The sequence below is a fragment of the Saimiri boliviensis genome, chromosome 4, assembly GCF_048565385.1.
Source record: "Saimiri boliviensis isolate mSaiBol1 chromosome 4, mSaiBol1.pri, whole genome shotgun sequence".
NCBI classification, from domain to species: domain Eukaryota; kingdom Metazoa; phylum Chordata; class Mammalia; order Primates; family Cebidae; genus Saimiri; species Saimiri boliviensis.
The window spans coordinates 138,980,732-138,995,036 of record NC_133452.1 but is presented as its reverse complement, the minus strand read 5'-3'; the positions used below and the strand labels follow the sequence as shown (position 1 = coordinate 138,995,036).

Below are 14,305 nucleotides of genomic sequence, written 5' to 3'. Positions count from 1 at the left end.
AGCTGCCTCCACAAGAAAGAATGTATATGGGGGATTTTCCTGGTTTGCAGACTCCTGGAAATTTAGACCTGGAAATAAACCACACTTCAGTTATCCAACTGCTTCATTTCTACCTAGAAAGCTATGGAGTTCCAGGGAGGTTGAGGGTTGTGTCCAGGACATGCAGCTGGGTAGTGTCAGACGTCCTGAGGCTGCTGTTTTCCGCTCTGCTCCTTCACTGTGTGTGCTTTGTGTGTTTGTCACCAGTTTACACTTGTTATTTTAAACCTGCCCAGTAATGAGTTAAATATTATTGAATGTGCAAATTCTTTATGTTGTGAGTTACCGTCTATATGGATAACTCATTTGTAGTTGTTATGACTATTTAACTTACTGGATATCTTTTAAAAGGTGATGGTGGCAAAAAAGATTCTTTTAAGTAGCCTTTTAACTACCTTTTCTCTTGTCATCTTAAAGACAAAAGAGCAGTAATATAAACAAGTCAACAATAGTTTATGTATTTTTAATGATTATTTTATTTATGTTGCTTTGAGAAGACACTGAACAATTGTTACCTTTTTTAAATTAAATTTTTAGTCACTAAGAAATAGAATAAGATGAGAAGTGGGCCAAATATCTTTTGGACTTTGTCATTCATGAACACCAGGTAGGACTAGAGATAGTTGTATCATGAACAAAAATGTATTAGTTTTCTTACATAGTCCAAGTTATGCATGGTAGAAGTGAAAATCAGATTACCACTATATTGTCTTACTATTGTTCACGATTTTTTTCTAGTATCGTTGACTATTTTATCTAATTTCAACTGTCCCAGTTCTCCTCCCTCTCCTTATTCTGTCTTAATGCTGACAGGAAGCAAAACCCTGCATTTTTCTTTCCATTGCGGTGTGATCTTATCCTAATATGACTAAAAATTTCCTTAATTCTTAAATTTTAAAATACTGAACCTGTGTTCATCATAATTAACATTCTTTACATTGCTTTTTAATCTAAAAAGCCTTTTTAAAAAGTGTTCTTAATATACAGTTTTAAAAGAAATGGCAATAACATGTATCATATTCTAAACAAAGAGCTTTGAAATGAAACTACTTATTTTTAGCTGCATACCAAAAGAAAACAAGAAACTTATTTGAAGAGCCTAGCACAAGTTGTCATACTTTGAACTGAGTCTAGAATTTCTAAGAGAACAACTTTATCTTGCTTCGTAAAACTCTTATAAACTCCTTTACCTTAATAATCGTTAATAAGATAATAGAAAAAAATCTTTTGTTACTAAGTTTTACAAGGACATGGTCAACATTTAGAAGAGGCGTATAATGTTAAAGGTTACTAAGCAAAGCTTATTGATTACTCTTGCTGTATTCTGGAGAAAGAACCCTTGTAATGAACAGTCTACCTTCCTATTCAATAACTTAAACATTAAAAGGAACAACGTCCCTAAAAGAATATCCCTGTATTTTACTATTAATACTGAATCTGCGGACTGCGGGAGTGAAAAGTGTTAGGTGAAAGCATAGCAGAGGTGTTGGGAGGCAGAACAAGCCTGTTAAGGGAGAACGCTGAAATGCATTATCCCCAGCAGGAAAGCAGAGAATCACATTCTTTGGGAATAAAAGACACAACGTATTATTTGTTATATTTATCATTCAAGTAATAAAAGAGGAAAGCCTTGTGTGAGAGAGAGAATCAGATTGGATTTTGGAATCTGAAATGAATCCCGTATGGCAGGCCAGATGTCACTTATTACATTGTAGTTTTCTTCTCATTTTTGAGGAGGAGTCCTGGGTGACTTCTTAATCTGAGTAAAGCTCTTTCCTTCTAATTGACCTTCTGCTTTCTCAGCACAGAGACACATCCTGAGGAGATGGCAGCTCTCGGCCGCCTCTGGGCAGCCTGAGTGTGGCTCCTCTGCAGATGCCTGGACACCTGGCTCTCCACAGCACCCAGGCCCTCCCCATCAGCTAGGAAGGTCAGGGTCCATGGGGATAGCTCGTAAGTGTGATGTCAGTGTTCTCAGCATTTTATTTGTTGCTAACACATTACAAAGGGGATTTGTTTCTCCTCTGATTGGCTGCTGATTGAGATACCTGAGTAGCACATCTTGCTACTGGTAGAATGGGCTGGAAGCATGGGCACATCCCTGAGAGACCGAGGTCTGGCTCGAGGTCAGCTTGGAGCTATTGATGATGGTTTACCACTGAACAAAAACCTCTAACCCAGAGACAAAGGATGGAATATGGCTTAACAACAGTTGTAAGATAATAAATACATTTGGACATACTTTTGGAGTTGATTTAATTGAATTTAGCTTGCTACATTTATATGTTTTTGTGAGGGCTGATGGCCAACTCTTAAATAATATATGACAGAAATTTTTCAATTGAAATATATTCAAATGGTCTCTATGGGTTTGGATGTATTATATACAAAGACTCGAAATATTTTAAGAACTATTTTGAAACTAAGGAAAACACTGAACTATACTATATTTTCTAGAGAAATATTTTTTTAGTCATAAGTGTAGACTTTAGAGGTGAGTGTTGTCACCAGATCTCTTCACAGTTCAGTTAACCCTCATTTCGTTTTAGAAAGCAGTGCTGTACTGCCATCTCGTGGCCATATTTCACATCAGAAAGGAATTTTAAAACAGTGAATTTTTAAAAGTTTTTGCCCAGCATCTATCTGCTGGCTCCCACCTGTGTTTAATATGACTCTGAACTAAGCACAAGAACTCTGTGAACTAAATGTAAATATAAAGAAAAGTTCTCATCAGGTAGATAGAATCACTACAAATTGTCCTTGTCTTTTTACAAAGCACTAATAGTTCTATCATTTATTAATTATATGAAAAGTTTTTTTTAAACTCTACTCTTTTGTTAAATATTGTTTGTTTGTTTGTTTCTTTTGAGATGGCATCTTTCTTTGTTGCCCAGGTTGGAATGAAGTTGTGAGATTCCAGCTCACTGCAACTTCTGCCTCCTGGGTTCAAGCGATTCTCCTGCCTTAGTGGCCCAAGTAGCTGGTGTAAGGTATATTACTGAGTTGAAATGAGGAAACTGAGGCCAGTATATGAAAATGCCAATCCAGTTTATTCAGCTCCTGGACCAGGTTCTATGGTCCGGGATGGGGCCAGAGAAGTCACACTTAACTTCTCAGGGCAGGGGGTTTTATAGGGGTTAGAGGCGATTGATTGGATATTGGGGAAACAAAGCATAGGCAATTTTATTAGTTGTAGGGAGACAGGGCCCAGATGGGGCGAGCCACTATAGGTGGGGAGGTTGGACTTTTCGGGGGTGGGCTGGCTAAGGACGTATGGAGCAAGCTGCCATTGGGTAAGGCATGGCGGGATTCTTTTAAAATTTTGGCAGGTTCAAATGCATAGTTTAATGCTGAGAGTGCATAGTCCAGTGCTGGATATAGATCTGGAAGCAGAATGCAGAAGTGGGTGAGGGGAGCCCTCATGGAGAAGCCAGATGCTGAGTAAGGCGTCCGGAATGATAATGCTGTTATCAGACATGGAGAGGGGTGGGTGTTGTCCGTCCGGCTTCCAGCGAGACAACCGGCCTTACAGCTGGGATTACAGGTACACACCGATACACCCAGCTAATTTTTGTATTTTTAGTAGAGATGAGGTTTCACCATGTTGGCCAGGCTGGTTTCGAACTCCTGACCTCAGGTGATCCACCCACCTCAGCTTCCCACAAAGTGCTGGGATTACAGGCAGGAGCCACCTCACCCAGCCAAGAAATTCGAATATATTTAATTGAGAACTAAATATTAAAGACTACTATTTGACAGGGGACAAGACTAATTGATACAGTTTTAGCTAGCCTTTAAAAAGTAATGATTTTAATATATCCTAGCGTTTCCCTTTGGCCTCATTTCTCAGGGATAAAGCCTACTTGCTCAACCTTGGACTTGCTTTTTCAGGTACCTGTCTGACCTTCATGCCCCTGGTGACCCTGCTTGGCAATGCATTGGAGCCCAACACAAGTGGATCCTTCAGCTCATGCACAATTGCAAAGAGGGCTACGTGAAAGACCTGAGAGGCAAGGATTTCTCTTCCATTGTATTATGTGATTCCTTCATGTCGTTTTAATACATTTTGGGAATGTTTAATGATGAAGGGAATGACTACCTAATTTTCTTGGTATCTGTTTTTTTTGTTTTGCGGATTTTTTGGCCACTGGATAGCATTATGCTAATGAAAAGGGACAACTTTTTTACCATGTCTGTTTTTGTGGTTGATGGGCAGTGTTGACAGAGGTTTGCATCAGGGAGCAGTTGACGTTTCGGTGCAGGCAGCATGATGCTGAGGAAGTGATGTTGGTCGTTGCTAACTGTCAGTCGGGGCATTGTTTCATCAGGAGTATGTTAAGCCCTGCTCTGCACCAGGCACTGCACCCAGTGCTAGTGAGACATAGCCACTGTCTCCCGGAGTTACTACTAGAGGAAGGGAAAGTCAGTGAACGTGTAACCAACCCAATCAAACACTGGGACAGGTGATGAAGAGAAAAAAAACAGCATGTTCCAAAAGGGAGTAAGTCAGGAGAAGGCTGTAGATGGCTGGTGAGGGAATGTCTCAGAAAGACTTCCGTATTAGAACTGGAAGGATGAGTATAGCTTAGTAGCCAGCTCAGCCTGAGAAAGGGACTACCAGTGTAGATCCCTGAGGGAAGCTGGGAGAGAGAAGTCAAAGGGCTATTTGCATGCAGGCTTATTGGCTTTTGTTTATATACTATCATTTGAAGAATATTGAGTGTATCGAATGCCTGCTATGCTTTAGACACCAATAGCTGCTAAAGCCACAGTAGTTAGCACAACAGACAAGGGCCTGGCTCATGCAAGCTCACAACATAATGGGGGAGACGAGTAACCTGCCAGCTGTATTATGTGCTGCTTCCTATGACTGGGGAAGTTCTGTGTGACATTGGAGTGCTTAGGAGTAGCCTCTGATCCAGGGTTTTGAGGTCAGGGGAGTGACATTCTGAGATATGAAGGATGTGACATCTCTTGAAATAAAGGAGGAAAGCATTTAAGACTGTTCCAGGAAGACAGAATGTGCACAGCTTTCAAGCATGAGAAGGCCTCTGAATCCTCTGTGGCTGGAACTTAGAGCATGGAGGTGGAGTGAAGAGCTGAACTTTCTTGGCCACTGTGACAGATTCAGACTTCATCCCGAGTGTGACAGGAAGTCGTTGACGGATTTTAAGTGGGGGTTGGTGGGGTGGGGGAAGACAAGATCAGACTTACTTTTGAAAAGAGGATGACTGGCCACCCATGGTGGGTGGCTGAGACGGAGCAAGCCCAGAGCAGCGAAGCTGGTAAGGAGACAGGCATCCCGCCTGGTGTGCAGGTGGTGGGAAGAAGAGCATGGACTCCAGGGGCTTTCAGGAAATAGAATTGATAGGACAGGGTGATGGGCAAATGAAGAGGAGGAAGGGATGAACAGTGATTTCCAGATGGCTGATTGGCAGCCAGTTAGGGGGATGGTGCCACTGAGTTGGGGAACATAGGGGAGAAAAATGATTCCACCTCTTTGTCTGGACAGCGTGACTTGGGGTTGTCTGACATGTAAGTAGAGAGGGAAGTAGTTGGATTTAGAGACAGAGATGAGCATAGTGGGCATATAGGTGGTCCCTGAGAGCTCATGCATTCACCCAAGAAGATGAGAAAAGAAGCAAACCCAGGAAAGAGTCTTGACAACTGATGTTTAAGGGGCTGGTAGAAGAAGAGAAGCCTGCAAAGGAGACAAACAAGGGGCGGTCATGGCAGGAGGGAAACACAGAAGGGAGTGGTCAGCAGAATCGCTAAGATGAAGCAGAAGATGAAAGAGAAGTGCCCTTACAATTGCACTTAGCCTGTTGGTGGTGACCCTGGCAAATGCAGGGTCAGTGGCCTGAGCCCCTAATGGGATGATGTAAGCAGTAGTGGTCCTCATCAGGTCCCTGGGAAGACCAGGGGCTGTTCTATGCCGAGAGGACCATCTTGGCATAGAAGGAAGTACAATGGAGAGGTTAACATTGTTTATTTCTAGCATAGTTTTGTCATGAATTAGTTGGCTTGGGTTTGCGTACTTTCCAGCTGTGATTCTGGTTTTTTCTGTGCTTGATATTTAAGAAAACCTAAATATCTCTTTGCTGAGGCCGTATCAACATCCCCATTAATGTCATTAATTATTTTATATTTTTAGCAAGTGAAAACAGCAAATGTTACGCACAGTCTGTAGTCTTTGGAATATTTAGAGAGTCTTACATATTTATTTCTCTGTTGATTCAACTAATAGTTTCTGAGTCTACTCTGTTCAACAGAGCTGTCAACCTTGAGGGCCCACCAGAGTCCACTGGGGCTTTTTAACAACCAGTTATCAATTCCTGGCCGTAGCCCTCCGTCCGTGCCAAGCACATTCTAGTCTCTGGAGGTGGAGTCCGAGTTTCAAGCTCCCAGGAGTTTCATGTGCAGCCAGGGCTGATCACTAGTGTGCTGGATGCTGTGCCAGGAGCAGGAAGTGCAGTGCAAGCTGGCTTCTTGGAGCTTGAGGTCTAGTGAGAGTCACACCATCTAAAAAAATCACATAGATAGTATGTGTTCAGTTGGAATTGTGAAGAGTGTGAGGCAGTGGGGAGTAGAGAATCTTCTGAAAATGTATGACAGGAGGGTGCAGTCTGGTTGAGGGGAAGTCCAGGGAAGTTTCCTAGAAAAGGTGAAATTTCAGTTGAACCTAAATGACGGCAGTCAGTTCTCTAGATAGGTGTGGAGAAGCGTTCCAGACACTTTGTAGGTACTCAGCAAATGTCACTGCTCTCCAGCAAAGGTGGTGATGACCACATATTCTTTCTGGAAACAATCTGAATGCATAATTTGTATGAAAACATTTGAATTTCTGGAATATGTGTGTAATTTATGAAGACAACATACGGACTTTTTGAAATTGGAAAAATTCCAGAAAATTTCATATGTCTCATCATATCTTTATCTCAAATATCTGATAGCCAATATTACATCACCAAAGGTCTGAATCTTTCTCAGAGATAGAGGGAAACACACCTTCATCCCTCGTTTCCTGACATCTTAATTTGTTGCTATCTATATTCACTCTAAACCGCTTAAAATCAGCATTTTGGAAAAACGAGAAGTAACGAGCTTTTGTGTAACTCACTCTGAGCAGGCTTGTTACCCACCTTGTCATCACTTGGAAAATAATGGAAAGAATGTACATGAAATGGGAGCAGTGCCTCAGGTGACTTTCATTACTTCATCTTTTCATTAGAAAGTGGAAACGATTTCTTGCAACTCTTCGAACTTTACAGTTTGAATGACAATACAACATGTCTTAAATTAATAGGCTATATTTGATTTTTTTCTTTTGATACTCAGAACATGCTTAACTGTTCTCGCTGTCATTTTCTGCAAACACTGCTAATCTAAATCTCGGTAATTCTAGCACATAAGAGTCTTTTAACCGGAAAATTGGGGTGGTTTATTGAACTTAGGTCAGAAGCAATTTTCACTATTAAATTTTGGAGAATCCCACATGTATTTAAATGCAGAAAGGATAATATAACAATACACCATGTATTCACCCTGACTTCAGCAGTCACTACCTCATAGCCAATCTCGTTTTATCAGCTCATAGCCAATCTACCCTCTCTCTCTCCCCTTCCTCACCCTTGATTATTCTAAAACAGATCACATCATTTTATCCATAATTGATTCAGTATGTAATTTTTAGAAATAAGGATTCTTTTTAAAAACTGTAGCCAAAATACTATTATCATTACCTAAAATATTAATACTTTTCAAATATGAAATACCCCAATATCAAATTCAGAAAGTTTAATTTCTCCAGTATCTTTCTAAGTGCATCAATACTATTCCCTTTGAACTGATAGTCAATGCATAGGCAAATGATAAATGAAATGTGGCATAGACGGAGACAGAACATTTCTTCGAATGCAAGAAGAATTGCCATTAGTGAAACAGAGGGTGCTTTGGCCAGTTTGCACTTCGGCATTTTTGTTTGTGATCATTTCTTTATGTTTGTCATTGCACACATGTTAACTTTAATATATACATATCTACATTTACATCTACGGGCATTGTCATTATATCTGTGTATGAGTATGTGTGCATGTGTTTATATAAAATATTTGCCTTAATTAGAAGTTTAGGCTGGGAATACTCACAAATCTTTTATGTAATCTATAACTGTTGTTGATGAGCGACCCTCGGTGGATGTTTTGTTATTGTCTTAATTATATGTAACATAAATGTAGGTAATATGGGGAAGGCCTACTAAATATTATTTGGAATTTCTTTTGAGCATCCCCTCATAATTGTGACATTTTAGGTGTGGAAGAAATCAGAAACTGTCTAGTTCTGTGGAAGACTTTAGATCTATTTCGCATGTGACAAAGGTGTCTCAGAGAAGCCAGGGAACAGACCTGCGTCCTCCATATCCTGCGTAGGGGTGGGACTGGCGGGTGTCCAGATCTCTTTCCCTCTCACCTGATTGCACTTCCTCCAGACCAGAGAGTTACGGAAATAGGTTACTGAACACCTCCCTCTGTGTTACATTGTCAGAGCAAATATGGCATCAAACAGGGTTTCTGAATGTGATGTCAGAGCAGATGAGCATTTCCCTGGTAAGGAAAGGCTGGCTGGTATTTGGGGATTCATGAAGAGCTGCCCCTGAAACTAGCCAAGCTAGATGAAGTGCTTCTGGTCTTTATTACTTTTATGCTATTTTGCTCTACATGAGTGAATTCTACTAAGGAAATTTTATGTAGACCTCATCACCAACCTCCAAAATCATATGTTCAATGTAATTAAGTGCTCTGAGAATGAGCGAGTTAAGAAAATGGAGGTGCATGAGAGAGCATCCAGTCCTCTAGCAGAGATCCTGGGAACCATAAGGCTGTTCCTGGGAATGTCCACAGTGCTCCCATCAGCGCCAAAGGAACTCATAGCACCTAAGTTGGATGTAAAGCAGCAGAGCCGGTGTCCACAGCGGATTCTGCCTCTGTCTTGATTCAAGTGTGTCTGATTCTCTTCTGATGACAGTGCTTGGTGACAGAGTACTTGTTTGCTTGGTCCCTGCTGTTTCCTTGAATTGATTATAGCTGTCCACTGGAGGCTAGAGCATTTGAAAAGGCAATTACTATTGTAAGAAATTGCTTCGAAATGATTTGCCTTAAAAGGACTGCCTACATTTTATCTGGTACTTTGTTACAAAGCTTGCTTTGTTTTGTTTTGTTTTTTTGAGCTGGAGTCTTGCTCTGTTGCCCAGGCTGGAGTGCAGTGACACGACACACTGCATCCTCTGCCGACTGGGTTCAAGTGATTCTCTTGCCTCACCCTCCTGAGTAGCTGGGATTACAGACAGGCACCACCACGCCAGGCTAATTTTTGTATTTTTAGTAGAGTTGGGGTTTCAGCACGTTGGTCATGCTGGTCTCGAACTCCTGACTTGTGATCCACCCACCTTGGCCTCCCAAAGTGCTAGGATTACAGGTGTGAGCCACTGCACCAGCCAGCTGCATTGTTTTTATGTGAGTTTTCTCAGGAGCCTGCTTTTAAAATGGAAGCTTGCTGCATTCCAATATAAAGAAACAAGTTTTAAATAGCTCCTCTATTATAATATCTGTACTTGGACTACTAACACTGTGGAAGAGAGATGCTTGTAATTGTTCAAGTAAATCCACAGCAACGGATAAGAACTGAGATAGCTTTGTGAAATGAAACACAACTTAAAATGGAAAGACTATAAATATTTCAAACAAAAATAATTCTGGGTGTCTTTTTAAAGTAAGTGTGGCTTTTATGCATGAATCTAAGAAATCTCATTAACATGTAAATATTTTTTAGTCTAATTTTTTAAAGCAAAGACTTTTGCTTTTCCCTTTGGGGGAAAAATGTTAATTGTATGTAGCCCAGTGGTCTTCAGAGGAAATTCTGTGAGCAAAGATGCTGATAGATTTTCAGAGACAGCAGTCCTACATGCAAAGCTACCTTTTCCCAAGAAAGATCCTTTTGTAGATGAAGCATTTGGCAGTAGGGTTGGCCGTAAGGTTGATATTCCTATGAGTCCTGCATTAGATCTCTGGACTCAATTTTGTAGTAATAGCATACACAGGTGCTAGCAGATGGTGCCCTTCAGAGGAGAACATGAGGACACAACAAGAGCTTACCCTTGGCACCTTGCACACACCTGATCCTTTCCCCCGCATGCTCCGCATGCCTAGTCCGGCCTCTAACTCTGTAGCCCAAATATGATCTTTTGGGTTTTTCTAAGGGTGAAAAAGATGGGAAAAATAAGAATAAAACTAAGGTTAACATTTTAAAAAGTCACCTTGAAACCTTTAAATAGTAATGGAAGAGTTTATTGTGTTTTTCCAAACTCAACAGGTTAACTATTTTGCTTCTCTTCCCCCATATTCAAAGCAGCCTTGTGTTCTGAATTGTTACACATGTTAAACTTTTACAACCCTATAAGAAGTGTCACCTGTCTCTTAAAATTCCTGTGAAATAGGTCCAAAATTAGACTGAGTCTTCAGGTTTCCTGACAGGAAAAGCCTTTGGTTAACCCCCTACTGCCATTCACAAACAGGATTTTTAAAGGTGGTCTTCAAAGGTGTTTTTTCTTTGTTCTGAATGTGAGTTAAAATATATGCTGGCTATGTCTAATAACTAAAGGGAAAAGGCATCAGGCTACTCGTAAAGTAATTATTCTTGTCTTTCAGAGATGTAGTTAATTTTAACTTCTCAAAAGGACATATTAGAATTAGGGTTCAGTAGGCAACATTTAGAACACGAGCCACAGTATTAAATAAGCAATAAGTTCTCAAGAATAGCCACAGAGTGCAAAGAAAGACATTTATACCTGGCTCAGGTTCTCTCTGAAAACTTAGAGATGTTATGTCCCACCTGAGTGGTTTATTTTGAGTCATCACAGTGGTGGAGCTATTATAGAAAGAAAACTGAAGAATAGTCTATGCTAAATAGCTACCATTTCTAACACTCACTAGAATATTAATTACTTGCTGAAAGAAATAAAAACATTTATGTTACTCCAAAAACCTTAAGATACACAAAGTCCATGTCAACTCAAGCTCATAACATACGTGCATAAAGCATGTTACTACAATTATTTATGATTTTGAATTTACATAGTATAACTAAACTGTTATATCTTGATATTTTAAAAATACAGCTAGGACCTTTATGTACATATTTTATATCTTTTTTTTAAAAGAGTATGGAGTTAATATTACATATAATTCTGGTATTACCATAATACAGGGTTAGGTAGACTTTCTGTATGCTAGATTAAATTACAACCTCCATTAGGAAACCATTGTTAGCAGAGTCATTGAATTTTCTATGGAACCATACAAATATTTCCATGGTTAAAAAGTCAGTATAATTTTATTGTTGTGTATATGCTAAATCTTTTAATAAAATTATAATTTTAACTTTAAAGTTATCATATGAATATGTACATTAGTAAACTTTTATGGAGTAAATTTTCTAGAGATTGTAAACATTGTTTCTCTCCTGAATATTTATCACAGCATGAACCCAAGATGAGAGAGGTTGGTTTAAAAAGAAAAAAAGGAAAGGCATAACTGCAGAAGTAAGAGATGAGATGCTAGTTGGATTTCCATCTTCCCCTCCCTGCAGCTAAGCACCTGGGTGGTGCCTTTGTGACCTCTGTGCAGCTGCCAGTGGGCTGACCACCTGGGAGGCTTCTGCTGTACACTTGTTCGTTTTCATGCTGTGATGACAGAGGCTTTGCAGAATTGTCTTTAGGAGGTGAAATGCTTAGTGAAGTTTTATTTACCTGCTTTAAGATTTAGAAGCTATACTATGTATAATGTGTGTATGTATGTATGTATGTATGTATCTATCTATCTATCTATGTATCTATCTATCTATCTATCTATATATATATAAGAGTGAGAAAGTAGATTCAGGAGAGGGAAGTGGAAGAAGAGTGCCAGTTTATGATTGCAATCAAAATTACCTTCCCTCCAGCAAGGCAGTGGTCAGATTTGCCTTTCCCTTTTGTCACTTTTTCAACAAAAGAAAAAAACCCAGGTGATATTTATTATATCGCAACATAGACTTGAAATGCCTATCATTAGAAACTCTCACTGTTTATTTTTGAAACAGAGTTTCGCTCTTGTTACCCAGGCTGGAGTGCAATGGTGCGATCTCGGCTCACCACAACCTCCACCTCCTGGGTTCAAGCATTTCTCCTGCCTCAGCCTCCCTGGTAGCTGGGACTACAGGCGTGTGCCACCATGCCCAGCTAATTTTTGTATTTTTAGTAGAGACGGGGTTTCACCATGTTGACCAGGATGGTCTCGATCTCTTTACCTCGTGATCCACCCGCCTTGGCATCCCAAAGTGCTGGGATTATAGGCGTGAGCCACCACGCCTGGCCAGAAACTGTTACTGTTATTTGTGAATAGTATAGTTTTAATTACCAGCATGCAGATCAGCAAGTTTTACATCATTGTTTTACATAATGATTTGATGTAAAATCTAATTTGAAAGCAATTTTATCCTCCAAATTAAAATTAAGGCTAATACTTAATACTGGTAATTATTAAGCAGTTTTTTTTTTGAACTGAGAACTTGAGAATTTGATTTCTTTTGGAATAGCGTAGCACTCATTTGTACATCTCCGTGTAGTAAAGGAACAGCTGTTGAATATCACAGGAAAAAGTTGGATTAAGGTCTCTTTTCTTGTTTCTTCTATTTTATAATAGATTCTAGTCACCTTACAATGAATAATCTATCTTTTTTGGATTAGACAGGCCAAAAAGGCTATGTGAAAAGGACCTTTTCAATTTGTGATTGTAGCAGCTGGTTCTTTTATACTGCCCTGGCTTACTGTGCATCTGGAAGAAGACTTCTGGCAGCCAGAAGTCGTTTCATGTCTAGTCCCTGTCCTTCATAGAAAAAAAAATTTGATGATGTCAGACACACATTGAATACTAACTTTACGTGGTAATTTAAAAATATTGATTATGGTAAGCATTTTTATTCTGTATTCTGTCAGGTTTGTGATGTCTTTATATGTTCTAAGCATTTTTCTGCATATAAATCTATATGAAACTGCTAAAAGACATAGGACTTTAATAAAATCATACGTTTCATTTTGATTATTCACTTTTCCAGCTTACTTATTACAAATACATGATTCTTGCATAACTAGCCAATAGTAGCTAATAAATACTTCTTCAAAGTTTATACCTGTACTTTTGCTTTTAATTTACATTTCCTTTTTTGAACTCTGGCTTTGAATGATATTGAAATACACATCCAAAATGCAGCCTGGAGCCTGTGAAGGACAATCCTGAGTGAGTTAATAGGGGCTTCTTAACTATGCCTCCCTTTGTTTAATTTCAATTAAATGATTCTCTTTAAGGAAATGCCCCTGTCAGAACTTTTAAAATGTTATATATATACATATGTATGTATGTATATACATGTATAATCAGAAGATCAAAGAGCATTTTTATCTGTAGACACAGATTTAATTCGTGAGGAATTTTTAACTGTGCCTTGATACGCCCACCCCCAGCTTTGGCATTGAAATTCTTGTGTGTGGTGTGCTTGAAAGGAATCCCATCCTGCCTGTGTCTGTAGAGGCTCCCGGCCCATGTTTGGTCAACAAGCAACAGTGGGTGGTCGGGCTGCTGTGCAGGACAAGGGCCCGCTGTGCACAGGAAAATGTGTTCAAAGGTGTTTAAGGACAGTGAGGAAGTCGACCACCCTTCTGAGAGTCTGAGGCTGCAGATCAGTGTTCCCCACACTATTGTAGACTGTGAGAAAACTTGATATAGGAGGCACGAAGGATGAGAAAACACAGTAATCTTACTCACCTGGCTCTGCATCTGCAGGCTTCCCTTAAGAAGGGTCTCTTCTGCCCTTTATGTCATATAGAGTCTGCTAAAAAATAATACTATTTAAAATCAGAAAGACTTGCACAGCATTGAGTGGAAAGGATTTGACTGATAAGATTTCCTGGAAGTTGTACAGAATTCTAGGTATAATAAGCATTTTCTATAGAGTCTTCTTAAAGTCCTTATCAGTTTTTTGAAGTATGGTAGGATTTAGAGTTATTAAACCTTCAAGTTTTTTAGCCGTCTGGAAGATTTTTCCAGACTGATAGTTCAAGTTGAAGCTGAAGTTTTTGTATAGTAGAAATTTCACAATTGTTGGGAAAAAATATCAGATGTTTCCATTTGTTCATGGCAAATTGTCAAAGATTGTTTATTTTCTTTTAGAAAAA

General features: G+C 39.5%; 1 protein-coding gene across 3 annotated transcripts in view; it reads left to right on the top strand.

Moving 5' to 3' along the window:
- The window catches only part of EXOC2 (exocyst complex component 2), a 216,493-nt gene that overhangs the window by 98,552 nt on the left and 103,636 nt on the right, over positions 1-14,305 (top strand). For all 3 annotated transcript variants that reach the window (XM_039462698.2, XM_074398378.1, XM_074398379.1), the window contains exon 11: positions 3,931-4,049. In XM_039462698.2, coding sequence (XP_039318632.2) covers positions 3,931-4,049 — 119 coding nt within the window. The remainder of the gene's footprint in view (positions 1-3,930; positions 4,050-14,305) is intronic.